This window comes from Dicentrarchus labrax, unplaced genomic scaffold (assembly GCF_905237075.1).
Source record: "Dicentrarchus labrax unplaced genomic scaffold, dlabrax2021, whole genome shotgun sequence".
Lineage (NCBI taxonomy): Eukaryota > Metazoa > Chordata > Actinopteri > Moronidae > Dicentrarchus > Dicentrarchus labrax.
The window spans coordinates 16173694-16201159 of NW_026136721.1; the positions used below are offsets into that span (position 1 = coordinate 16173694).

At 38.6% G+C, this 27466-nt stretch overlaps 2 protein-coding genes across 4 annotated transcripts; one reads left to right on the top strand and one right to left on the bottom strand.

The window, feature by feature from the left end:
* The first annotated feature begins 13023 nt into the window (after positions 1-13023).
* Positions 13024-14422, top strand: si:dkey-246e1.3 (uncharacterized). The gene is made up of 3 exons (XM_051385359.1): positions 13024-13272; positions 13392-13488; positions 13652-14422. The coding sequence occupies exons 1-3, from the start codon at positions 13167-13169 to the stop codon at positions 13977-13979; spliced, it is 531 nt and encodes a 176-aa protein (XP_051241319.1). The 5' UTR covers positions 13024-13166; the 3' UTR covers positions 13980-14422.
* A 787-nt stretch (positions 14423-15209) lies between these two features.
* On the bottom strand, positions 15210-26472 carry xpnpep1 (X-prolyl aminopeptidase (aminopeptidase P) 1, soluble). 3 transcript variants are annotated; one of them, XM_051385353.1, is made up of 20 exons: positions 26332-26472; positions 24992-25116; positions 24577-24640; positions 24034-24138; positions 23530-23622; positions 23078-23221; positions 21736-21831; positions 20808-20889; positions 20290-20500; positions 19546-19635; positions 19384-19434; positions 18875-18933; positions 18345-18422; positions 18170-18241; positions 17956-18016; positions 17710-17779; positions 16859-17032; positions 15989-16065; positions 15793-15891; positions 15210-15507 (listed from the first exon to the last, which is right to left on the bottom strand). In XM_051385353.1, the coding sequence occupies exons 2-20, from the start codon at positions 25106-25108 to the stop codon at positions 15388-15390; spliced, it is 1863 nt and encodes a 620-aa protein (XP_051241313.1). In that variant the 5' UTR covers positions 25109-25116; positions 26332-26472; the 3' UTR covers positions 15210-15387. The 3 variants fall into 3 exon arrangements, with proteins under 3 accessions (XP_051241313.1, XP_051241314.1, XP_051241312.1); XM_051385354.1 differs by lacking the exon at positions 26332-26472 and adding an exon at positions 26195-26312; XM_051385352.1 differs by lacking the exon at positions 26332-26472 and adding an exon at positions 25415-25512.
* Positions 26473-27466: the final 994 nt, after the last annotated feature.

Consider the following 27466-nt stretch of genomic DNA (forward strand, 5'->3'; position numbering starts at 1 on the left):
ACTAAATCCGATGGTAAACAAGGTAAAAAGTTTACCTGCTTAAAATCACCATGTTAGCATTGTGAGCATGTTAGTGTGAAAACGTTAGCATTTAGCTCAAAGCACGACTGTGCCAAAGTACAGCCTGATAGAGCAAGTAGCAAGCAGGAGTCGAATCTGACATTTTGTTTTAGAAGTGTTGCATACTGTTACAGATATAAAATCTGATAAAACGTCCGGTGCTTACATTTAGCTTGGGCTTAGAGCCACCATCATACTTCAAATGCAAGATGAGGTGAAGCTGCTGAGAAAAGCCATCTGATTGTTCCATGATAGATCATGGATTCATCGTTCTTGGTGCTGCTGCCAAAATATCTCTTGGCTTGATAAAAGAGAACTCGACTCAATTTTAAGAGCACTTAAAAATAGACATGTACTCCTTCTTTTACAGATGTACAGATAACCGGACCATTGAACAGAACAAGTGCCTGACCTACATAAACAACATGAGACTGACCAAACAGACTGTCCACTTGCTTCCATTAAAATATAGGATTTCAGGTTTAGTGGTCAGAATGCATTCTCATTTTCTCCATTGTTTGGTTGACAGATCTATGCATCATGTCCCACTTGGATATTTCTGAGCCTGTCAGTAGTCAGCAATAATTTTTCTTAGCTGTATTGAAACTCTTGGATATTGAATTAAGTCTTGATGCCAAGTTCCAGTAACAAAGCAGAACTGACAAGTTGTTGGCAAGTGACTAACAAAGTCCAGATATTCCCTTCAGAGAAGAGATTTTAAGGCTTTTATGTTGAATATTTTTCATGAATTTCATGGTCAATGGGGGCCCAATACAGAAAAAAAGGTTATTTCAGTTTAGACAAGCATCAGTCACAGATTAATGAGTTTGTTAAAATGACAATATAGATTTAATAAATTGTAAATAATATTGTTTTGATTTTTTGAGGGGTAACTAACATTAACCTTAAAAGCTAACCTGCTGCAAGTTGCCATAACTTAGTGGCAGTCTCTGCAGTGATGACTGATTGGACACACAGAAATAGTTTTCATATGAGTAAGATATTGCACAGTGAAGAATAATGACTGCATTGTATGTAAAGAGTAAAATATGGTTTCAGCTTGCTGCTCATTATTCAGGCCCAGTCATTTATCAACAGGAGGGCAACAGTCAGGAGAGGAAAATTACTTTTTGATCCAAAAAAACTATAAATCACCTTCCCTGTTTACTATACTTCACTATTTTTTGCATGTGCATTTGCATTTGCATTGCAAAAAGTGGCTGGGGGCAGAGACAACAACTGATTAATCATAGTTATCTAATAAGAGGTTTTGTGACAGAGGAGATGAGTGTGTGTAAAGAGTTTTTCTGAGCAGTATTCTGTCCTCCCGTCTAGTACATTCCTTCCTGATATCCACAAACCTTTTAATTCCTCTGTGCCATTAAATCTGATTATAATAGCTTCTTCAGACAATTTGAGCCTTTAGGCCCTGACAAGGCTGGAGGTCCTGATCTTGAATCTATGTACCGCACTGTATAAGGCAACATGGTAACAATTTGATTTGATTGAATGATCCCATGTACTTTAATACATCCCTTTATGGAGGTTTCTTTCACTGCGGTCTTCGCTAGCAGCCATGTGAGAGTAAGAAACAAGGTTGTCTTCCTGAAGTCATCAGAAAACCTAAAATGGCCACAAGCTGGCACAGTCAAGCATTGGGTTTACCATTAACTTCCATCTTTGTCTGTTACTGGAGCCACAAAATCCACAGTTGGTCAACGGGTTGGAGCCTGAATAGGGCTTAGGTGGGTCAAGTGGCATTGACCTCTCTTGAGTGTTGACCTGTCAGTATAGGTAAACACAACATATTGACTCTGATGTAGTTTGAATTTCTACGGAGAAGTTAGTCAATTTCTATTGTCTTCAGTACAGTTAGCAAGTAGCAAGTAAGTTTAATTTTTTAACCAGCTAGTAAAGGAACTGCATCTGGAAGTGCGTTTCATACATTCAGCCACTGTGAATACCATTTTGAGAATGTGGTGTCAGAGCAATCACAAACTGTATGGTCTAATTTTTTTCAAACTAGTTGGCCAGCTAACCACACATAGCCTATATGTGCATACAGCTACTGTTTATTTTATTTCCTATTGCTTCCTCCTGGGTCTCAAAATGCATTCTAGAAAAAGTGGGAAATCACCAAATGAAAGAAGTAGGTTGTGTTGCAACACTGAATCACAGCTTAATTCCTTAATTAATTCAACATTACCGACTAATGAGATCTTAAAAAGTATAATGGTGAATTTTCAACTAATGTCACACTCAACAAAGGTGGTCTGGACTACAGTCCTGCCGCTATGTCTCTAAACACATTTTGACCTTATGCTGATCCGTCACAGTGAGGTGAGAGGACCAGGATAAGTGTATATGTATGTATATGTAAATGTATAATCCTGCAGCACACTGACATACCACATGTTATGCTTTACATTAACAATCAGCCATGTGATAATTACACAAATCCTTTATGCATCATGAAAACACTGTTTATATAGTGAGTAAAGGTGATTTTTATCCATCTTACAGTTGCATTTCATGTGCTGTAGATTATATTATGTTTGGAAAGATTTAAAAGGTGTTGCTGTTATCATTTAATCCTGTATTTTGGTGCCTAAGAGTCTAAATGAGGTGAAAACTGCTGAAAATCAAGATGTGGTTGAATATGTTATGTAATTTGTAGTTTAAAACTAATGAGTTCCCATTTACAGTTTCTCCAAAGTCTATTTATTTTCAACATGTATGACTGTAGGAACATTTAACTGAGGCAAAATAGTAAATGTAAAAAAACAACAACATTATGCAAGTTAAGGAAGAGTGTGGTGCTAACGTACAGCCAGAAGCAACACACACTGCTCTCTATAGTCTGAAAATATATCATAATTTGTCTCAATCTATGGGGCCAAATTTTATTTAGCTTCATGAGGCCACTTTTTCTTTCTCAGACATTAAACAGGTTGCTTAAAGGTCAACAGTGAAATTCAACTAACAACATATTACCTCACAGAGAGCACCATCCATTTATCTTACTTCTGATTGATGATAAACGGCTCGTTAATCTAAATACAAATCTGCACTAATGTTCTTTAGATGTTACTTATTCGAGTGACACCATCACTGTACATTTTCCAGTAGTGCTTTCCTAAAAGTTCCTTATCTCAGCTGGGAGCCGTTCAAAATGGGTAACCTAGTTTGACTTGATGGATTGCGGATAGTAGCTGTGTGTTATCACGTCCAGAGGTTAATATAGCAATATTGGACGTAGACAATCAAGACAGAGGCTGCCCCTGCCTGGAAAACCTTGATGAATCTGCTGCTGTCAAATGTAATGAATGTGTTCAGCAGAGGAGAGGAGAAAAGTGTAGAGATAAAAGTTACAAGAGGAAAAGTAATTAAATAGAAAAGTAATAAGAGAAATGTCACAAACACAAATATCACATCCTTTGTCACACATGTCACATCTCCTTCTCTGCATTGGCAACATACAAGCAATTTGACATTTCAAAAAGTCCCACTGTCATTAGCACATGTATCTACTATACAGTAGTTAAATATTTCCCCTAATGTTGTCTCTTAACTCATCTCCTCTCCAAAGATTGGTCTCTTTGGCCTCAGTTCCCCTCTGCAGCCACTCCAGTTCAGACTTCCTCTGGCCAGCAGCAGCTTTGGCAGAAGGAGTTTGTTTTGAAGAAACTGTTTAACTAAGACTCCCCAGTCTGCTTTGTCACACATACCAAGATAAATAGATGTCTGATGGGCTTTGTTCAGATAACAGAATTGACTCACTGGGACCCTGCAGGGTCTACACACACATGTGCAAGTGTCAGTGTGTGCCGTGTTCAATACAGGATTTGTTTAAGCACATAGTAAATGCACGTTTTTTCATTATTTTCATTCATTCATTGAAATAACGGTTTATCTAGATATTATACCTTCTTCTCTCTCTCTCTGTCTGTGTGTGTATGTGTGTGTTGCATAGGGGTTCTGCAAAAGACCACACAAACACTCATTAAACTGTTGCCTCTTTTGGTTCAAAACCATAATGAATAGGCACATTTCCCCCATTCATGACCTTGTAACATTATAAACAAGGTTTATTTTTGAGTACATTTAAAAAAAATAGTAAAGGACAATAATAGTAAACTAGTTTTAGACCATTTCTAATACCACCATTTAACCCTAATTAGGGATACAGGTAGAAGCACTTTTTCCAACTAAGGCAACGGCCAGCAACTGCAGCAATAGTTGGTGAAAGACTTTTTCTCAATCTAAATCTAAAATATTAGATTTTTTTTTTTTAATGATCTTAACACTGACTTTTCATTAAACATTGAAACAATTATATTCAGTCACCTTATCACCTTCAACCTCAGTCTGTTATACTGACAGGATATTTATGTTGTAATGTTGTTTTTGAGGCTAAAGTGAAGCGATGTTGCAATCATTTTTTCCCTCTCCGTGTAGGAGAGAGACAGTAGGTGGTCTGAGTTCATGGGAACTTATCCTGTTATTCCTCATTTTAAATGTGGCCAAATTAAAAGCGAGTGGCACGAAATGATGAGGGACAAAATTGTCACGAAATAAAATAATATACAAATAAACTCTGACCTGCTCTTGAGTTACAGTCGAACATGCTGTTAAGCATCCTTCAAGTGGTCGATCATTGCTGACTTTTTATGCAGAGCTACACCTAAGAGAGCTTTCACTCCTCTTTGAACTTTGACTACTTTGACTACGTGAATTAAAGGACCAGTTAGTAGTATTTAGTGACATCTAGTGGTGAAGTTCCAGTTTACAACTAACTGAACACTATTTGATGACTTGGGAAACTTGGGAAAAATGCAAAAGGCCCTCTCTACAGCCAGTGTTTGGTTTTTCTGTTCTGGGCGACTGTAGAAACATGGCGGTTCAAAACAGCGGACTCCATGAAAGGTGACAGGCAGCGTCAGTAGATAAAAAAGGCTCATTCTAAGGTAACAAAAACACAAACCTATGAATATTATATTACATTTCTGCCAATAGCCTATTTTTCTCCTAAATGTTAAATGTTATTGCTATGCTATTTGCAAGGACTAGGTGCATCCTTTGGGGCAGAGTTCATTGTGCTTGCATGTGTATTCAGCAAAACTACAAAGCCGGGGGGATCCATGGGCAACTGCAATAACTTTTTGCACCTATCACTTTGAGATTTCCAGTTTCTCAATCAGGATTGCCACGGCTCTCATCACTTTCAGCCTTTACAAACATTAGCTGACCCCTTAGTGACATATACTGAAATGCATTTACTCCAAAAACAACTAATTAGGACAAATTGTAATGCTGTCATGTGTATACGCTGAATTTCCTCCTTGTGGACATCCAGTCGCTTCCAACAGTCCCCTGCAGACGACAGTCTTAACCCCAGACACAGAATCTGTCCTGAGATGTCAAAAAACCAACAGCAAGTGCATTGTGTTCAGTCCATGCATGCAGTTCCCACACACAGCCTTATGGCCTGTTTGCCAAACTGTATTACTACTGGCAAGCAGATGATTAGGACTGGATATCCTCAGGGGTGCAGCAGGCTCTTGGTGCCAGGCCAACAGTGAACAGAGCTGGGCTAAAACTGAGCACAGAGGTGCGGGGGATGAACCGTCCTGCTCAGTAATATTGAGTTATGAAAATTTGGTGTGGTGATAGTTCATAATTTGAGTGACAGATGGTGATGGATGGTAGTTTTAGGAGATAGGGCACTCTTATAAGATTATACATATATTTTATGGTATGGTTCCCATCAAAGAAATGAAAATTAAGATGTCAAATTATCACAAATAGCTTTCATATTTTGCATATTTAGACATACAAGATTAAGCAAGTTTTTATTTTTTTTGAAATAAGGAACAATGTTTTGGAAATACACTTTTGTTCATCAAAAGAGAAGATGTGATCTTGTACATCCAGTGAAGTAGCCTATAGCCTAAATCAAAAGCTGCAGGGAAGCAGCTAGCTGATGGAATCTGCTAACAGAAAAACAAGACAGTTTTAGGAGCTGCTATATGTCAGAGATATTACTCGGGTCCAGTGACAGCACACTGTAGGCTAATTCTACAATGAAAAAGCATGAGACTATTGTTGTTAGATATTACTAAAAATATGTATGGATGTCCATTCCTGGGTTGCTGGGAGATGAATTTTAGACAGTGTTAGTTGTTTCCCTCTGCTTTCATATGCCTCGGTCTTATCTTTGTATTGAACATGAAATTCATATTTTCTTTGAGTAAGCCATCAAACTGATGTTTCTCAGAAGTATGTGCATAGACCATGATATTGGCTTTCTTCACCAGCTAGTTGCTAACTTTCTATTGTTGTTGCAAAGACAGAGAGATACACTAAATGTGCATAACAATACAACAGTTATTATTATGATTTATCAGTGACCCCTTTCGTATTAGACATTTCATCCCAGGAGAAATGCCTGACGCACTGTGGTACACTCTATTGGAGTTGTGACATAGTCATTTTCAGCATAGCTCTGCCTATCAGAAATCAAATTAAACAAAACAACTGAAAACAATGTGGTGTGTGTGTGTGTGTGTGTGTGTGTGTGTGTGTGTGTGTGTGCGTGTGTGTGTGTGTGTGCGTCTTTACAGTAATATGAAACATTTTGTTTAATACTAAGGCCCTTGAAACCAGCAAAAACCTTTTGTACTGCAGAATATAAGCATCCTTTTCTTAATTGTTTAGAGGTATGATAGAAACATACCCATGTGACAACTGGTGTTTGCTCATTCTCCTGCTCATACTGGAACAAGTTAAAGACTAGTCTGACGAGTTAGCCCACCTCTGAATGTAGGAGCCATTAAGGCTCGGGAGCAGGGAGTCCCTGAATGGAAACGGACATTTTCAAAAGCCCTTAAAATATATTGTTAGATATTAGGAGATTAAATGTGGGCTATACTGTTAATGTTATAAAAAACAAAAACAATAAATAAATAAAAAAAAATATTTGCTGTAAACCTTCAGGTCAGTGCTGGGAGAACATAAAGCTTAAACAAACTATATTATATGATATTATGTTCTTTGCTACAGTAGACACAGGACACACAAGCACACACACACACACACACACACACACACACACACACACACACACACACACACACACACACACACACACACAGACTTTGGCTTCATGTATTCATCCTTAGGCCTCAGTGTTCCTCATTCCCCTGTACACTATTGTGTTCTGTTAGAAACAATTTGATTCAGAGCTCATTCCTTGTGTGGTACAGTACAGTGTGGGGGTCCAAGGTCAGACGGGGTTGGGAGGTAGCGCATTAGCATGGTTTATGGGTCATGCACCATGTATGAGCCTCCTTTAGAGACTACTTGGTAAGGTTTCACAGGAGTCCACCGAGGGTCACAATATCCTGAGCTGGATTCTAATTGGACAGAACAGTGATGACAGCAGGATTCATTAAATCACACACATAAACGCAACACATGACTTTTCATGGCTCCTAACTGTCTCCTGTCCCCAACACTGTAAATCCAACACTCATTTTCTATTCTCCTCACTGCCAAAACAGTTTTTTATCATAATGCTGCCAAGAGAATAGATCAGTGCAATATCCATCATGGCAGGTCATTAAGTCCCAAATTCAGCTTTTTAGACCTTTCTCAGAACTAGAAAAAGTTCAGCAGTATGAATGAGGTTTTTCTGTTTGACACTATGTTTCAATTATTTTGTTTATTTTTTATATTTACCCATGATTCCCTGGTAAACAATGACAGGGTGAATTACAGTAAATTGAACTGAAACTGAAACAAAAGACTAGGTACTAGAATCAGGAAACTTACAAACTAATGCAATTATTACACAGGTAATAATCAGACTTTTTGCACAAGTGTTAAAACCTGTGGTTAAATACTGTATATTTGCATTTGTAATAATTAGGTGTGAGACCAAATAACTCTTAAATTATTTTTGTTGAGATAAATGTCAAAACCGATGATTCACAAATTGCTTCTACTTCTATATTTCCTCTGCAATAGGGCTGCAACTAACAACTATATATTAACATTCAGTGAATCCTCTATTGATTATTTTCACAATTGATTTATCAATTGATCTATAAAATAAAGAGAAGTGCTTGTGACAATTTCCTAAAGTCTAGGATGATATTTTTAAATTACTTGTTTTGTCTGACCAGCAGTTCAAAACCCAAAGAAATCCGGGTGTTATAGCAGAAGCACAAGAACAGAAATAAGTACAAATAGACAAAGAATTTAAAAAAGAAAAAGAAAAAAGAAACGACGTGAAGAAATTTACATTTATAAGGCAATAGCAGTACACATACAACTGGTGTTGTACTTGAACTAATACAAGAAAAAGCATAAAAATAATCCTAATCATAGGAATTAATATGCTCCGTACATAAAGTTTACTGTATAAGTTATTTTCATTTCCAAGTTCAGTTTTGGGATCATTTTAACATGACATTATAGTGTATTATCAATCATTCAACCTCAACAATATGGCCCTCATAATAATAATCTTGCATTTTCCTCATGTGTATCTTTCTCATAACTTCTGCCATATATAATAAACCTCCATCAACAGTGAGTCTTTCACCATGTACAGAAGTCACTCTGTGGCATGATCGCTAATAAAACAACCGATCAAAATCAGAGGCAAAAACACACGCACCATACGGTACCCAGCCTTTGTGTATTAACAATGTACCTCCACAAGTTTAACTGACAAGTGTAATAAATCAAGGCAGGACCTTCCCGCTGAACCACATCAGAACAAATGGATCACGCCAGAATGCTAATTCCCCACCAACCTCTGTATAAACACACAGAGAGGGAGGCAGAGAAGCAGAGTGGGTGAGGAGGGGTGAGGCAGCGTGATGAGGGATAGCCAGGAATTTTTGGGCCAGTCAGAGAGATTGGGGAGGGTTTGGAGAAGATTATAGGAGAGATGATTGATAGAGTTTACTGCTTTTTAGGACTCAAAAAAAAAAAAAAAAAACATTAAATAAAGGTTTCTACTGAACCCCCTCCATATAAAAAATTAGCCTCTATGGATCCACTCTGTATATGCAGACATACGGCCAACCAAGGCATCAATTATTTTGTAGGAGCAGATGCCAAAACAAGAACTCACATTTTGGAACAAACAGAAGATAACACAGAATGAGGGAGAGAGAAAGGGGAAGAGGGTTAGGAAATAGGTGAAGGAAATAGTGACTTATTGTGAGGATGTTGGGTCCAAGCCAGTGTGTCTAATAACCATGAGTCACTGAACAAGACATTAAAATCTCACCCGCTTAGTCACCGTAAGCTGCTGTGGATAGAAACACCATTAAAAATGGCCTAAAATCTAAATGTACAACACAAAATGCTGATGCTGCCTGATAAGGGACCTTTGGGTGTGTATGGGAGAGACTTTATAAAAGTAATGAGGTACCATATTAACAATCTGTTACGCTGATAAGTGAGGTGCCGCTTGTGGATAAGCTGTGAAAATGAGAGCACGCATTAACAGTGACATTAAATATTTTATTCAGTGTGTTTCCTAAAGCTGACATCCTTACAGATACACTTCTTATTTAACCTGGCAGCACATCAAGAAGGTTTATGTTGTATAAACACTATTAATACTTTCCCTCCATAATACTTAATTTCTGCCCTAAATGCATGCTCTCTGCATTAGCAGCTGCCAGATGTGGGGTCTGCTATCACTGTGCAAGGTAGCGTACTAACATAATATACCATGTCCTACTGAAATTAAATGAAACATCATGTATTTCCATGCATGATTTCAACAGCATTCTTACTGAATTGGACGTGAGCCAATGGAGCTATAGTCAGTGTTTCTAAACTGTTTATGTGGTGTACACTTAGTGTAATATTTATTTTTTAAATATATTGATTTTTAAGGATTTAAAACCACTTAGTACAACATCTGTATTTGCATTCCTTTGCTATGGAATATTATATATATATATATATCAACCTCACACCATTGTTTGACTGTGTTTGTTTTGTGATCCTTTTCTATTGTCCTCATGCTTTATCTGCTCATTGTGAGTATTATATGCTTTGTAACCTTTATGTTTTATCTTCTGCTTTGTCGGCCAGGACACTCATGTAAAACAGCTTTACACACACACACACACACACACACACACACACACACACACACACACACACACACACACACACACACACACACACACACGCACACACACACACACAACTCAAAAACAGTGTTGTAAAAATGTACTTGAGTGAAGTAGCTTTAAAAAAAGTACTCAATAAAGGTAACAGGAATTTTAAAAAAGGAGAACACTGTCGGATGTAATTGTTTTCATGTGACTCTGAAAGGACAAGGGGTCAAACTGGACTATTTAAACTGGAAACAAATTCAATAAAGTGTGCAAAGCAAAACCAGATGACTGTCATCTCTTTTTGGAGCATTGTCAGTTTATACCTAATCAGTGGTTTTCCAACATCAATTCTCACTTCACTTTTATCAAAGTTGAACAAAGCACAGTAGTAAATTATGAGTGTGCATGCTTTTAATATATATATATAATACTTAAATCTCTCTGAATAATAGTGTCAGACCACAAACATGTAAATGGTCTTCTCAGTTAGTACTGTGGTATTATTTATAAATAAATGTCATTAAAGCTCCGGCAGTAACTATATAAAATAATTATAAAATACTACAATAATGATTCAAATGACTCACACCTTCAATAAAAGTAAAAAGAAAAACAACAAACTGAGTAATTGCTAGTACTGAAGTTATTCCCACCACAACTGATTATCCATCATGATAAATAGCATAATTTCCTCCACTGTGTTAATATTTGAGCTTTGGGTGAAACTGAGAAACACTGAGTTGGAATATTCCCGGTCTCATTCCCATGATAGCTGCCACAGACAGAGTTAGTTTATGCATACCGGTCTGCTCAAATAAACCATACCAACTTAATGCCACCCACATGCCCCTTAAATCAAAACAGCTCAACTCCGCTGAGAGGCAGGATGGATGTGAAAATTAAACAGGCGTTAAAGAAGTTTAGGAGGCTAATAAACAGATATTTCAGCCTCTGTGTCACGGCTTATTTCCTAATCAGTCAATCTCTTTCTGTCTTTGTTTTTCTTTACTGTAGGCTGACTTGGAATATAAAGGCCACCACTGTCACTCACCATCAAGCTGCCTGACTGATAAATAGTGCAGACTGGTCCTTTACTGAGTTATGTTGATTCCAGACTGAGGTACAGACATACAGGCAAGGTCTGACACCTAGTGGAGGAAACATAAAAGATGCTGCCTTGAAAGAAAGAGGAAATTTCTGATTCAATTCAATCTGACTTGCAGTTACATGATGCAGTTTCTAATTATTGAAATAGAAAGACCTGATATTCCCTCTATTAAATACCTAATGAAGTTAAAGTCATGTGTGAAAAGTGAAGGCAGCTTGTCTTTTGTTCCAGTAATGGACATCCTAGCTAAATAGTTTAGATCACAGCTTGTTAATGCTATCAATATTTCTCTCATATTTAATCTCTAGAATTGAAATTAAAAGAGCATAAGAGAGTTCTGCATACAAAGAGAGCTATCTCTTTTTTACAAACATATAATAAATAAAACCAGATGGATATCAATAAGAAATAGACAGTAAGTGAGCAGGAAATAGAAACATCCTTATAATAGAGAGCGTTGCTTACCCTAATGCTATTTTATTGGTATTACTGTCTATTCAGCACTTTTTACTTTTTAGTAAAAAAAATGATTGAGATATATCTTATATAAAAGGACTCCATGTATATACTGCACTTAATGAGCTCAGTAAAAATGGCATCATCATTGATACTTTGATGGTGGCCTTAACCAGATACTGCCGTGTATGCATGGATTAATCTCTGTGCAATCATATACAGTAACATAAATACAAAAGCTTTAAACACATATGTATCATCTTATGTAGCAGCTCCACCTAAGGATGACACAAAGAGGTTCCCTCTATACAGCAGCTTGTCTTGTCAAACAGGGAAACAAAACCCTGCTTTAATTAGATGCTGGACTAATTGCATAATATCTCCCATGGTGCTGCAGGGTGAAGTGAAGCATAAGGAGACAGGAGAATGCTGCCTTTGTTGTTGCCTTTTTGCCTAGTTTGGCTCTCGCAGACATTTGGAACCATCAGCCTGTGGATCTGGTCCTGGTGGTTGAGTGATTTGGTGCACTATACTCTGTCCTTGAAACAAGCTGGGGTGAGCACGAAGACAGCAGGCGTAAAAGGACGACAGTCATGGCTAGTCAGTTTGAGGCTTGTGTTTTGAATGCTGTTTAAGATCAAAGATCTCAATTTCAAGTTTCACTGAAATTCGATTTTAAGTTGTTATTCTGCAGGAGAAAGTTTATTGTTTTTATTATTTATTGACGTCTTGTGTGTTTTGATACAGTTCTGAAGGTGTTAATCAATAGAAAATCTTTAATTGATTAATTGCTTAAGTCATCTTCAGCGTCTTAAACATGAGAACTTGCTGCTTTCTCTTTTTGTGAATAAATACTGAATATCTTTGTTGGTTTGTTTGGACTTTTGGTCGGACAAAACAATTTATAGATATAATATTGGACTCTTTCTTTAAAAAAAAACATTTTCTGACATTTGACATCAGAGGATTGCTTTTAAGAACAAAAACCTCATGAGAACACCATATTTTAAATTAATTGTAATTGAGTCCCTCATTGCTTCCTTTCTCGCTGTCGGTGGTCTTTGCAAGCTGGACGCAGGCAACTCTTTTGGTTTTAGGTCACCACTCAGAACTTATTGCAAGCAGTATAAAAGGCCTACCACCTCCCTCCCCTCAGTGTCCCCCTAAAACGCTGAGCAGAATAATGAGCAGTAAACAAGGGGAGTAGAGGGGAAGAGAGAGAGGAGGGGTGGTATCCAACTTGAACTGAGGGGGTGATTAAAGAGGGGGTGTCTCCACAGCGACTGAGTCGAGCTGTTTGAGTCACATGACCTGGGTTTCTATTGAAACCCAGTGAGAAGAGTCTTGAAGCTCAGCCTTTAGTCCATGTTTTGGAAGCCAATGGCAGCAACATGAGTGGAGCCCAACAGGACCGAGCAATGACGGCAGACAGCCTCCCTCTAAACAAGACGGCAGCTTTGGGACTACATGACCAGGAGATGAACACAGCTCTCTCGGGTGCGTTGTATTCTTTTATATCATTTACATTGTTTAAATTCACAGTACTGTCACCATAAAAGTTTAACTGAACTGAATGATGTTTCTTCAAAGTGAAACTTTTTTTTTCTTCTATCCAGAGTTCAAAGTGTTTAATATTGTCATCATTGCCCTGGCCTTATGTATCCTCACCATCACCGGATTGTACTGCATCACTGTCTGCTACAACCGCAGCAGGTGAGGATCAGATATCAGATCTACTTTAATACTTTAAAATCATCCCTGCAAACACTTGACATTTAAATTGCAGCTGTACTTGGCTGTAAATTCAAATAGAGCACAATGCCATGTGAAATTACATTAAACTCATTAGTGCATTCACTGCCATCTTTTTCACCAGGCAGTCAAAGAGAGCCCACGTTTATGAGAGTGCAGTGACCCGAGGCGAGCCGCTGGACCCTGTGGCGGTCAAAGCGGTAAAGAGGTCGACCAGTTTCATCAACCCTCTGGCCTTCTTCAGGAAACCAGAGGCAGCAAAGGACAACTCCAGGATCTATTACATCTACAGTAACCCGCTGCCTGTAGGACTGAAGGAGGAAGAGGAGATGGGGGAAACCAAAGCCCCACAAGGACGAGAGGAGCAAACTGAACTGTCTTTTCAGGAGTATGCCAACGATCCAAACAGTGGCGTCATCCTGGACCCTCCAATTTTTTACATGCAGCTTTAGAGGGTAGGAGGGAGAATCTTAAAGGTCTGAGACCTGATCTCTGTGACTGTGTCTATCAAAATGTCAACATGTACAGGCCAATAAAGAGGCAATAACATTCAGTTTAGTGAGTACTACTCATCCTGTAAAAAACAGTAGTATAATGTCCTCTGTAGCTCAAGTCTAGGAACATAATTATTGTTATTTCAGCAAAGGATTTGAGACTACAAACTTACAACAGACAACCTATGTTCTAGACACTGGTATGAAGTTTGAAAGACGTGCCTATTTGCCAGGCAAGGAGCTTACAATGCTATCAAGCTGCATTATGGGAAATGTAGGTTTCAGTCCAATACTATCGACTTAAATTGAGGATATTTCTTCCACTGTTGCTTCAATTTTGACCGTTCTTTGTATTAATTAGTCTCTTGTGTGTCCCATTAAATACTAAATCACTGGTGTAACCCTTTAATAACTCCACAGTAAGTTGGAGGGTGCAAGAGCAAACAAGGATGTGTATCTGATATTGGAGAATACCTGTGTTGATATCACTGGCTATAAGTCTCAGCTAATAGAGAGTCTAACAACAGTGGTCTGTCCCTAAAAGATAGATGCAGGACCTTAATGTACCCAGTGGAGTTTTTGACCACTAGTAGGGATATGGAGCATTCATTAGCGGGTCCCAGTTTTGTTCGTATCACATGGCAACATGATCCACATCTGTTTTGGCTGTTCCACTGATTGACAGTTAGTGAACATTGATGTAAACAATGCTGAATTTGAACTATGTTTTTTAAATGGCTTTACAAATCTTTTACAAGTTAGAAAATGCATTCATCGCGTTTGTCAGGCCTCAAGAATACACACAATGCCTTTTGGCGAGAAACACTGAATGTAAACAGAACACTCATCAAGCTACCTTTAATTTTAAAGGTGCAAATTGTACAGGATTACAGAGGCCTAATAATCATGTATAATGCTAAAATGGTCCTTCTGGATTTCTTCTGTAAAGGTATATTATGATATTAGAATACTGCACATACTGATGTTGTTCTGCTCAATCCTCATAACTTTCCACAGGACAACATTTTTTATATTTTCTATATCTTAAGAAAGTTCTTCCACATTTGGGTTTACAAAAATGAACCTGTATAACCTCAGAAATGCAGCTTTGCCAAGCGGAACAGGAAGCTGTCATAGTTCAAGAAAAGCTTATTATGTTGGAGACACAAGGCAGTAATCACAGCAAAGTTCCTTCTTGATTTTTTTTAATCATCTTTAATAAAATTGCAGATACAATGTGCTTTACAAAAGAAGCCGAGTGTGAGACACAGAAAAAGATGAGAAAAATACAAACGATTATCACTGCAGAGCAATCGGTCGTTCAGTTCTCCTGGGTAAAAGAATCAGATTGCACAAGAGTGAGTCCTCAGACAATTGGCTGGGTCTCCCTGATCAGCCACTCCAGTGCGTCCTTCCTGCCCTGCCTCTCCAGTTCTGCTCCAACCACCTCCCGGCACTTCCTGTGGTACTCGTTCACCCAGTCCCGCTGCAGGACAGAGAAGAGTGGCCGTCAAACCATGATGAGACTGTGTTTTAGTAGTGCATAATGTAGTAGAAATGATTTTGATATAGGTCATCTTGAGCTAAATTGTTCCTATTTCTCACATTTCTTTTCCAACTCTTGTTAAGTAGGCTTTTTATTGTGTTGTATTTTTAAGTGTTTATCAAATGACCAATAAAATCCTTGTGAGATGAATTTTAAATTTCATGCAGGTTAATGTGTCCTTGATTGTTTAAAATATTAAACATAATTCCACTGGATATTCCTCACCTCCTTCTGAGTGAGCAGCTCTGTGTTCATCATCTTGACTTGGATAGGAACCAGAGTGAGGGGCTCAAATGTCAGACTGCCTCGGTTTCTGTAGTTGTACTGAACATACAAAGACAAGAGAACAAACAATTACCAATAAGGTACCAGAGCAACTCTTTTCTTTCCATTAGGCCTCTTTCTCAGTTGTAGGACCTACTTTGGGCTTAGTTGGTATCACAAGGACCACATTTTCAATACGAATGCCAAAAGATCCATCTTCATAGTACCCAGGTTCTAGAAAACATGAATAGATTTTAGATGATAAACACAGAAAAGGAACAAAAAAACAGTTTTGGGGACCTAAAAGTGACATTGCATCAAAGGCAAGTGAACAAAGGACAGTATTTTTATATTATTTATAGTACTGCTATATTGACAAGGAAAAGAAACACATGCAACCTGTAGCTAATTCCTGCAGTGTAGCCTAAAGCCAGTGTATGACATTACTGAGACATTTGTGAAGACTTGTTACTGTTGGCTCTGTCAGCCAAAAGTGATATGACGTTTATCCTTTTATTGTCTACATTTTTTATCTTATCTCTATTTATATTTTTCTACGCTGTTTGTGGTTCTTATGCACCAATGTACCAAGGCAAATTCCTTATATGTGAAAACTTACTTGGCAATAAACCTGATTCTGACTCTGATTTGCAAGGCCTGTAGTTAACGTCTCCAATATGAATCATCAGTCAGTTAGCATTATGGGCATATATTGTTGCTTTCAAAGTGACAGTACAAACAAAGTGTGTAATTCAATGCTTTCATTACACTGGTTCTGTTTTAAATCGTCCTTACTGTCATTATCACTAGAAGTGGTGTGAGGAAGCTGACCAACTCTTCTCAGTAGCATTTCGACACTGTATATATGCCTGCATGCCTTTGTGCATTTTCCACAACACAACATACATTATTTATTCACCATTTACAGTATGAATCTAAAGACATTACAGTATAGTCCAGCTACAGTAACATTCACTTGCTAAAACTTGCTAAAAGAAGGCACTCCCCTCCCCACCCTCTGCCATACCATCACTGACGATCATGCCAGCCTCCAGAGGTTCATCAGCAAAGGTCTTGTAGCTGATGCCGCAGGGCCCCTCGTGGACGTTGAGGAAGCAGCCCACGCCGTGGCCCGTACCGTGGAGGTAGTCTAGCCCCGAATCCCACAGAGCTGCACGGGCAAACGAATCCAACAGGTGGCCTGGGGAGGGGACGGAGGGTCAGTGCTAGATATCACACAAACAGTTGGTTTTTTTTTAAAACATATTTTAATGTGTTTAACAGTTAAACACATTTTTTCCCAAATGTGAAACTAAGTGATTTTGTCACTGTGTTAGCACTGTTTTAGTTAGGATACTCCCTTACCTTCTATCCAGTGCATGCTGGATGCACAAATGTTTGTATAATGAATGAATGAATTTTTACTACAGATTTAACTTTATGACATGCTCTATCTTTATAACATGTTTCCAGTGTCTAAAACTAATTTGCCTCATGGGAATGCTATAATTAAAGGTCAATTGTGCAATCATATTGGCTTGAAGTTTAACAAGAGCAGACTTTGTCTCTCTTCTCTAAACAGTGTTTGTGCTGGAAAATCTCCAGTTGCCTTTGTGCTTGATGACACAGATTTCTGACTAAACAGGATAAGTCAGTGATGACAGATGTAATTATTGTTGGCTTGTTTTTTTTGGCTGAGACTTAATAAAATTTACTTAAGAGAATATTTAGGAACCATGTATATCTGAATGAATTATTTGAGCTTTATCTGTTTTATGAACATGTTTTGAAGTAAAAATGTAATGTTTAATCCTGGTATACACTTTATATACTATATAGAGTGTAAGATAACCCTTGTATCAGAGTAGACGACATCACCTTTCGTTCCATTTGGGAAAACAGCAGCACTGACAGCTATGTGTCCCTTCAGCACATAGGTAAAGCATTCCTAGAGGAAAAAGAGAGAGCACATAATACAACATATTAAATAAAATAAAATCATGGTTATGATAAATTCAGTAAATCTACAATGATAGGTACATTGACTGAAGCCTCAGTCAATTAAACTGTAAACCTCAGATTAGACTTATTGTGACAGTGAAAACAGAGCACTGGTAAATTTACCTTCTCAAAAGCAGATGGTGTCCCAAAGTGCACAGTGCGGGTGACGTCTGTGGTTCCATCACTGCCAAAGACAGAATATTGATGCTGATACATACACATGTAATGCACAAAAAACTGATTTTATGTTGTCTGAGTTTTTGGTATGGAGGTGATGACTGTCTGAATTAATACTAGACCTGCCTTACTAGATGTGTATAATAATTATTTTGTTTACACGTATTGAGCTCCGGAGTCAATCAGGTACACTTCATTCATGGAGAGGGTTCTGTTGGTTTCAGGCAGTGGTCTAAAGGAAAAAGAAATAAATCATGGATAAATTATTACTCTAAAACTGCATATGCAGCTAGACAAATTTAATACATCTGGCTCGGTTTCATTTGCCAACTGACCTGTAATGTATGATCGCTCCGTTCGGACCGACACTGGAAATTGTGGGGAAACTGAGGCCAACAAAATCTCTCTGTTGACTGGAAAAGACACAGTATCCTTGAGAAAGGGAACTCTCTCACACAGGAATGCACAAATCTTGATTACAGGTAATAAAATCTTGTAAAAATGTTTTAGGAACTCTTCAGTGACAGGAAGGGAAAAAACTATTGTAAGAGCGTAATAGAAATATTACACTTTTAGAATGATAAACATATTACTCTTGCTCAAAAGGTAGCACACTGAGAGTGAAACAGTTTGAAATTGAACAAGGCATCTTAATTTTAAGGTCTTTGGTACACATTTTGCAACACTTCCATGTCCAATAGAGGGAGATATAACTCTAGAAAAGTCCCCATCAGTAAACAGTTCAAATGGCATCTTTCAAACAATAAGCCTTTCAAACATGAAAGCTGACATGAGGTTAAACTGGGTGAGCTCGCCAACCAAAACAGAAAACCAATATTTTGTAAAACATGCACTAAAAACCCACCTGCGTAATTCTTCAGCCTTATCCGCGGCAGAGATCTCTGTCACGGTGCCTTTTGGAATCTATAAACCCATAATCACAACAACCAGTAACGCGGAAAAGTTTTTAATAACACTGGCATATTCTTCAGTTCACGCAGCAGTAAAATAATAACCATCACCTGAGCCCAAGGCTCCCACACTCACACTGATAAATCTCAGTGACTTTCCAGTTACCCTTTAAGATTTGTTTCCTACAATATAAGAAGGTATTGTTCAAAAAGGCAGATTGGGAATCAATTGTAATCAATTACTCATTTATGTGAGAAAATAGTAATTCTAAAACAGTTGCTATATCAGTACACATAACATAGCAAAATATTTATTATATTTTTTGAGTTGAGCAAACACCTCCAAAATTATACAAAATTTTACACTTATCCATTCATTTAAAAACCTTTACGGCCTTGTGTAATTTTGTGGGAACCATGTGAATACAGGTGGGAGTAATCTGTTCTGTAAAAATGATAATACCTCCTTTTCCAACCAAGCAAAGAGTTCACACAGGGCAACTGCATCCTTGATCTGTTGGGGAAAGTGCAGGAGATTATGTGAGGTACAGTTTCTGAAAATGTCATAAACACAATAATTAGGAGATGAGATGAACACATTTTAAGGTGGTTCAAAGGTTCTTACATGGGCCATTTTCATGCCTTGAATCTCAGTGGCGTTCTTCACAGCCTTGGCGAGGCAGAGTGGAGTGTACGGAATTGGAGTCCTGTGGGCCTGAAATAGGTCAAGAAGAAACATTTACAGCTAAAAACATTTCTGATGTTACCACCAATTAAATCATAAAATGTGTTAACATTTCTATATTAGAAAACATTTCAAGTCAAGTCTTGTGCCAACCGTCAAAGCCAAGAGAATGAACACTGATCACCTAAATGCCTGTCTGCCTTGACAAATGGTTCAGTAAATTAACTGCTGATTGAATGTTTTCATACACAAAAAGTCTTGGTTCAACTGAATAACAAAGCACAAAATAATCTGTCTGATGACGGGGGGAACAAAGGGATTCCTACTATTGATATGTGATGTCTGATAATTATAACAGTAATGAACGATCTGATCTCAAAGATTGCAGAGACAGCCCCACCCTTGGTAAAACCCCGCAGTGGAGGAGAGACAACGGTAGAGATCCTACAGCCATGTCAATACGCTACTGCAAGTGCAACCAAAACCCCGCACACGCAAAATGCCAATAAGAGTAATTAATGGAATCCGCACAAAAGATGTAGAGACGATGAAATTAAACACACAGCAGAGTACAGACCCAATTTATGAACAAGGAAAACGAGATTTAGTCCTGTTGTGAACACCAGAGACAATGAACTGTCTATTAAATCCTTACTGTTTGTGGTTGTGGTAGTGATCTCTCACCTTGGGGATGACCTGTGTAAGAGCACAACTGGCCTTGTCACAGATCCACACTTTGTCCTTGGGGCTGAGGGCCGCACAGATGGCCTGGAGTTCGGTGTACACCGATTCGTACGGGAACGTGTGGATGCTCAGCTCAGGCTTGCTGGGGGAGTCCAACTGCAGATGGTTTCTCAATGCGGGATCGTAGAGACGCTTTAGGTCCACAAAAAGCCTGCAGCAAGGAAGGGGAATTTCAGTGAAAGGTCTTTAGGTTTAAGGTCTTGTCTTCACTTAAATGGATATTTTCCTACTACTAAAAAGTAGAGGATAATGTGTTTTCAAAAATACCCATGTACGTGTAGACAAGTTTTTAGAATACTTCATTTATTATACATTTCTATTTTATATTTATGATTCTTGTTCCTATATTCAGAAATTCTGACTCATTGTCACAATTTTCTTCCTGTATCCCTTCATATGAGTCAGTAGCATAAAAGGCAAATAATAGAAGACTGGTTTATCCACTGTAGCTCCATTACCTTATTGTGTTCATGCCCACAATGGCATATGCGAAGAAAACTGGGTTGTACTCGATGTCTGCACCACGGAGGTTAAAAAGCCCTGTAAAAAGGAAATACCAGAACATCCGCTAAGAAATCAATTATTTCATCCCATGACATCATCAGTGGCAGTAGCCACATTACTATCTTTGTAGTATAGTTTAGTAGTTAGTGGTTTATAGTATAGTTACCTTAGATTCCATTTTAAATATTGTATATCTCAACTGAAACCTTGGTGTTAAATATCAATGTCATCCTTTGTGGATGACTGAGCAAATCCCCTTCAGTTTTAATGCCCATTAAAACTGAACTTGACTGAACGCTACCTGATGACAATCAAAATCAGCGTTACTCTAATTAACACAAACTCTCTGACCACACAATCAGAAACAAGAGCTCATTAGGCACGGTGAACAAGGTGCTCCAACAGGCATCTAGAGGGACACCCGTGCATCCCTGGGTCCTTGGATCGTGATCATGTATCACAACTGACTATGTAACAGGAGTGATGTTCTGTATGTCTGCTGCTTGTTTTACACAGCAGTAACTTAAAACTGCTAAAAACCTTAAGTGACATCAACTAGCAGACTCCCCAAAAGGCCTTTCGCTCTTCGGTGATGGTTGGGTTGTAATGTTTGACTTTGACTGTGGGCTTATAAATCCATGTTTTACACTTGGAACTTGCAGGGTTTCTCCAGCCAAGTACAATTATGAAGTTCTTCATATTTCATTTATTTAAATATCTCCACTTTTAAAAATACAACTGCAGCTGCTGAAGTGTGAAATTTTCATATTCTACATATCATTGGTTAAAATAAAGCATCTCAACACTTCCATTACTGTGTTCAATTACCTGCTTGGCAGACTTAATTACACAACTTTGAATATCTAAACAAATGAAACGTACATGCTATCTCGTCCAACGCCGTGGCAACGAACCAGGTGATTTTCCTCTCCGTCATCTTGGCTCGGAGCACTGTGATCTTGTCTTGCCAGGTCATACCTAAAGGAAGACAGCACTGCTTATCAACTTGTCACTGGATTAATTTTTATCAAAAGTCTATATACCTAGTTACAGATGACTGAAACATGACTATTTATGTGCAAGTTCAATTTCAAAGTTAAAATTTAAATAAAAAGTACATTTAAGGTAAATTTTGCAAAGAAATTAACATCAAATGTGAAAATATTGCTGACTATATATTGTCAGTGTACTTAAATAGTTAGTTTAAAATAATAAGTAAGGTAAAATGAAGATAAAGTTCAAAAACATTTGTCCAAGTATGTTTATTATTGTGAAAGAAACATTTCCTTTATTATTTTAATCACTACAATTGTCCTACACCCAGAGTCTGAAATGAGGCTACATCAGTTTCTATGCTTATTTAGACCTTTGTATTATTGTGGTTCTCAGCAAATCCTGCACAAAAACTTATCATCAGTTCAAGTTGATGGGTGCAATGACATGAATGAGACTCTGAAATAGTAGAGATTAGTGGCTAAACAGAAGCACTGGAGAAAGGGTTGAAATTTTGGAGACAGGAAACCCAGAGAAACTGTGTTTACAGGTTAGCTAACTAGCTACCTCCTCCTAGGCAGATGCTATATGGTGGTCACAAGGGGACAAAGTTCCAAAATAGGAAAAGACTAAAGACTGTATCGGGATTTCAGAAGCACTCGAATTCAACTCTTGTTGATTTTGCCAAAGATTAAATGTACAAGCATTTTGTTCTTGGAGTTAATTTCAGACTATGCTATAAATAAATATTTAAGACCTTCCCTAATTGAATTTAAGACGAACACTGTTTAAGGCCTTTTATTAGTACATTTGAAGACAAGACATTTTAAGGCTTTTTTAAAAAGGACCCTGTGGAACCTTTTTTTTTTGTTAAGCTTGAAAACAAAACTATAAGAAAGGTGAGACCAAAGGCTCACAGCTCAGCTATACCAAGGACGAGGTACTTCATCTACTCGAGGCGGTTCACTTGTTGGAGCCGAAATGTTAGCAGTCACTTCGTCATTGCCATCATTTCCAGTACCTGGTCCTTTTACCTTTCCTCCTTGACATTATCCCTAAATATCATAAAGGAGGCCTCTGTGTTACTGAGTCTGTGGGTCCAGACAAATCTAAGTATTTGTGTCTCAATTGATTTTCCGCCATTTTGAATTTCGGCCTACTGTGTTCCAAACAAGGCAATCGTAAAATAACCGTATATGTAGTAATGGTATTGATCCAATTTTACACTGACCAGTGTAGTCTAGTCCTAAGGCGCGGAGTTGTGTGCTGGGCCTCTCTGGGCGCTCCATCCAGACCGCATCGATCAGGTTGTCCTGCACTGCCACCAGAGAGTGGCCAGCACCGGTCAGCGCCTTGGACATGTTCTTCCACTGATCTGAAACATGAAATCAGAAGATTGTGTTGAGATGCACAAATAGTGGTACAATATTATATTGACAATATAACAATGAGGCTGTGCAGGAACCAAAAACATTATGCATTATCACAGCATGAGTGCACCTGCCTGAAAGCTTGTGAATTTTCCAGTTAATGTGCAATTAATCTTATTTTGTGTGTTTATATCTCCAAAATGTAAGATTTTTGTTTCCTGCTGTATTCTGAAAAGAATACAGGGTTCATACTGTTCTGATTGTCATTGTGTGTGCTGCCCTCCTAGTAATGTTGATCCACTGCTCAACCTACCAGCAGCAATGATCCATGGATCTACTCCCACTTTGGAGTTTTCTGGCAGGATGCTGATCAGCCAGTCCTCCTGAGAGGGTGTCTCCTTCAGCCCTAAACATTAGACAGAGAGGTGAAATATACCTGACGAATACTGGAGTTAAACATAAAGCATCTTCAAAGATTTATATTTGCCTTAAAAATCCAGTTCAGTCATAAATAGGACAATCTTTGTTTTTCATTCTCAAATTAGGTCAAAACATTGTGACTTACAGACTAGTTGTGATTCCTGTCTCATCATCAGTGCTTTCATAAGTTTGATGCTGAAGGTATTTAGCTTTATGTTACTTATGAAGAATGGTTTCATTACAGAATCTGTAGTGCAAGATTATTAGTATTTATGCTTTAAAAATGTGCACAAGTATTCAAAAATAACCATGTTTGTGTTTAAGAGCTTACATAAGATTACTAAGAGGCAGTTATTACATTCATCATATACAACAGAAACACCAAGTGGGACATTACCCATCTTCATAAGGGTCCAGTTGTTGTCCATCTGCTGACTGGCCTGGAGGAAATAACGCCCATCAGTCCACATTGCAGCGTGCTGCTCTGTGACAATGGCCGTACCTACACGTCACAGCAAACAAAGCAGATTTGTTTGCAGGAAACTGGATACTGGAGAAGTGATACGCTATTTTATTACTGTCTGTCTGTTTCTCCTCTGATGAGTCAGTTGTGCTTAGACAGTAAGAATCCGGAAAAAGCTGTTCGGTCAGCTCTGAGAAGCAAAATATACAGTATATGCCTCTGAAATTACAGCCCTGAGCAAACTGTATGAGTGAGTGAGCTCTCAATAACGCAGTAACATAACAGACACGTAGGCCACTTTCCCTGAAAAATATACATCAAATTGAACATGAACCCAGAACAGTTCATTTACACATTGTTTGAAGTTTTTCCAGTGGAAATTAGATCTTAGCTTCTAGTCTACTAAGATTTTAACTTTGGATGACCTTTCAACTGGCAACACGCCCATTGCCACTCACACACACAAGCAAAACATACCTGCAGAGCCATTAAACCCACAGATAAATTCCCGTCTGCAGTCACAGGGTGCAATGTATTCACTCTGAAAGACACAGACACAGGCACAGAGAGAGATCAGCTTCATTAACAATCAGTGTAAAGTGGCCATCGACCAGTCAGGCATTTTAAATACCACCTTGGTGCTCTTCTCACATCATGTCTTATGCATGGAGAGGGAAAAGGGAGGTGCAGCAGAGGGCTACAATTAATTGCAAAGGTCAGGCGAGATGATAAAAAGTGACTCAGGACACACACAAAGTAAAATAGGCAGGAGTAGCAGTCACAACTGTGACCTTGCACATGTGAGTTTATGTTAATTTATGTTTATGGATCACTTTAATCGTGTGAGCATGTTTCCATTTATTTAAGTATGCTGTGTTTGTGATCTCCTTACCTGGTGTGCATCTCCTGAAGGTACAATGTAAGCCTGTATTGGCTCAGAGAAATATTTACAATTCCTCATGGCCTGGCGAAGCTGCCTGAGCAGCTCTCCAGTGATCTTTGGAGACATGGCCGCGTCTGAATGAAGACAGAACATGACGCACAAATTAAAGACAGAAAATTCAAGTCATAATTCTTGATACCACACTATATCAAACCACAGTTACAGTAAGATGACGCGATTGTACAAAGTTAAGGTATTTACCGAATGCTGGGATTTACCGAGTGCAGACAGTGTCACACCTAGGCCTTTATGATGCGATAAGAATCTGTTCAATCTTTAAAAGCGCTCATTTCAAACACCTAAGCTTTTAAAAACAAGAGATGTTACCTCATCTATTGTTATTCAAGCCCACCCTGATTATCCATAGATTACCTGACTTTTGGGAAGCCATGTTGACTTCAGGTGACTGGAGCTGGACAGTGACTGACTGTTATCTACCTGACTATGAACGTGGAGCTCAAAGTCACAGTCCACACCTGGATCTTTAACCTGCTGTAACATGCTGATTAAGCAACTGACTCAGGAGTTAAATATTAAAAGAACAGACTAAATTGCGAGTGTCTGCGGATATGTGGCATACTTCCAGTCTCTTAAATCTAAGGCCAGAGGATACTGTGCAGTGGTGAACTCACTATCACGACCCACATCCACTGTCGGGTGGTGTAACTCGGTGTAAAACGCTAACACGAATCGACCAATCACGTTGCAGTATTCTCCATCGAGGAGCTCCCCTATTGGCTAAACCCCCCGCATGCGATTGTTGTTTACAAGTTGGCGTTAGATGAATCAGTCCATTGCATATCTAACCTAATAGCTAGCTACCTAGCTGCAATAAAACGAAACAGTTTCTTGTGCTATGCTGATAAGAAACAACAGAGCTTGGGTTGAAGTGAACGGGTGATTTTTCTTTACTCTCACATACCAACAGGCCAACCATAACCCTCAATAACTAATTCATTCAGTGTGCAGCCGTTCATTAGAGTAGAGAGGGCGTGGTAGCACGCCGGCTACAATATAGCCCTTTTTTATAAAGTTGCTTATTAATCCCCCCCCACACACACACACACGTCCACAGCTCTACGTATTTAAACGCTTTCCTCTCCGCTTTGTTGACGGACAATACGCCACAGACAGAGGCGTGGGATGACCGACCGTTTCCGTCATATGAAAGCAGTCAACATCCCCCCGTGCTCGCTGCGTGGCCCCGGGAGACGGTTAGCTCCCCCACACCGCCGCTAGCTGACGTTAAAGTGTCCCCACATGCAGCAGGTGAAATGCCGAATACACACCCGGTGGTTTCGTCTCGGAAATGTGACTCTCGGGTTAAAAAAACGAAGCGCTCCTCCTTTACCAGATTGGACCCTGTGTCAATTTACAAGACAGGAGGCTGCCATTTCGTTGTTGACGTTTGTGGTCATGTGACTGCAGTTTCTTCCAGTAGACGCGGAGGGATCCAGACTCGCCTCTTTTTCTGTGAATAATCCACACAGTCATTAATACATGATCATCTCATTTTATTACATTTACTGGCACAGTACACAGTAGACTGTGCTTGAGGGCAGCAGCCCAACATATGGAATCCAAAACTGATACATAAAAAGTAGAAAAAAGGGCCATTTAAAGACTGGTTACATAAATAATACAAATGAATTAGTTACGGTCATAGACAAGGTGAATAAAAGAAATGACAAATTAGTTGATGGAATTAACTGAAAGTGAAACTTTAGGATATAGGCCTATTAGCACCAATTGAATATATTATTTAAGTAACTATGTTTCCATTAGTGTGTAATCACTCACAGAAGCAATCAAAATAACAATTGTTGTTGTTGTTATTACCTTAGAATGAGCCATTTTTAGCCACAGAGAGAGCAGGTCCTTTTCTATGGAATCATGTTGAACCGCCATGTTTCTACAGTAGCCCAGAATGGACATGATCTAAATAGGCCGCCGTAGTTTCTCCTGCATGTTTGTATTCAAATGGTTGCAATTTGCAACTTCACCCCAAGATGCCACTCAATCGTACACACTGGTCCTTTAATTTGTTGAATTCATGAAGTCAGTTTATCTTTTACAGAGCAGTTATTCTTTCGTACGGAGCCCCCCTGGTGACATTGGATAAAAAAAATGTTTTTTAACTTTTTTACTTTCCCCTTTTTTTGTCTTGTAACACATTTATGGATGCAGTCAGTAATATTTTTGACCCATCTGCCTGACTTGAGTCAATGTTGCCTCCATGAGGACTCAGTGGTGGTGAGTTTAAAGACTATAGACTATCTGTAGGCTGTTGTTTATCAGTTTCTTTAAGTAACCCATTATATCAGATGGTACAGAATGCTGCTGCACGTCTTTTAACTGGCACACATAAACATGAGCACATTTCCCCCATTTTAGCGTCACTCCACTGGCTGCCAATTCAATTTA

Coding starts and splice junctions, on each gene's coding strand:
- si:dkey-246e1.3 (XM_051385359.1), top strand. CDS start 13,167: ATGAGTGGAGCCCAACAGGACCGAGCAATGACGGCAGACAGCCTCCCT. Junction 13,273..13,391: donor GATGAACACAGCTCTCTCGG/GTGCGTTGTATT, acceptor TCTTCTATCCAG/AGTTCAAAGTGTTTAATATT. Junction 13,489..13,651: donor GTCTGCTACAACCGCAGCAG/GTGAGGATCAGA, acceptor CTTTTTCACCAG/GCAGTCAAAGAGAGCCCACG.
- xpnpep1 (XM_051385352.1), bottom strand. Junction 21,832..23,077: donor CTTAGGACTAGACTACACTG/GTCAGTGTAAAA, acceptor GTCTTCCTTTAG/GTATGACCTGGCAAGACAAG. Junction 19,435..19,545: donor AAGGCATGAAAATGGCCCAT/GTAAGAACCTTT, acceptor TTTCCCCAACAG/ATCAAGGATGCAGTTGCCCT.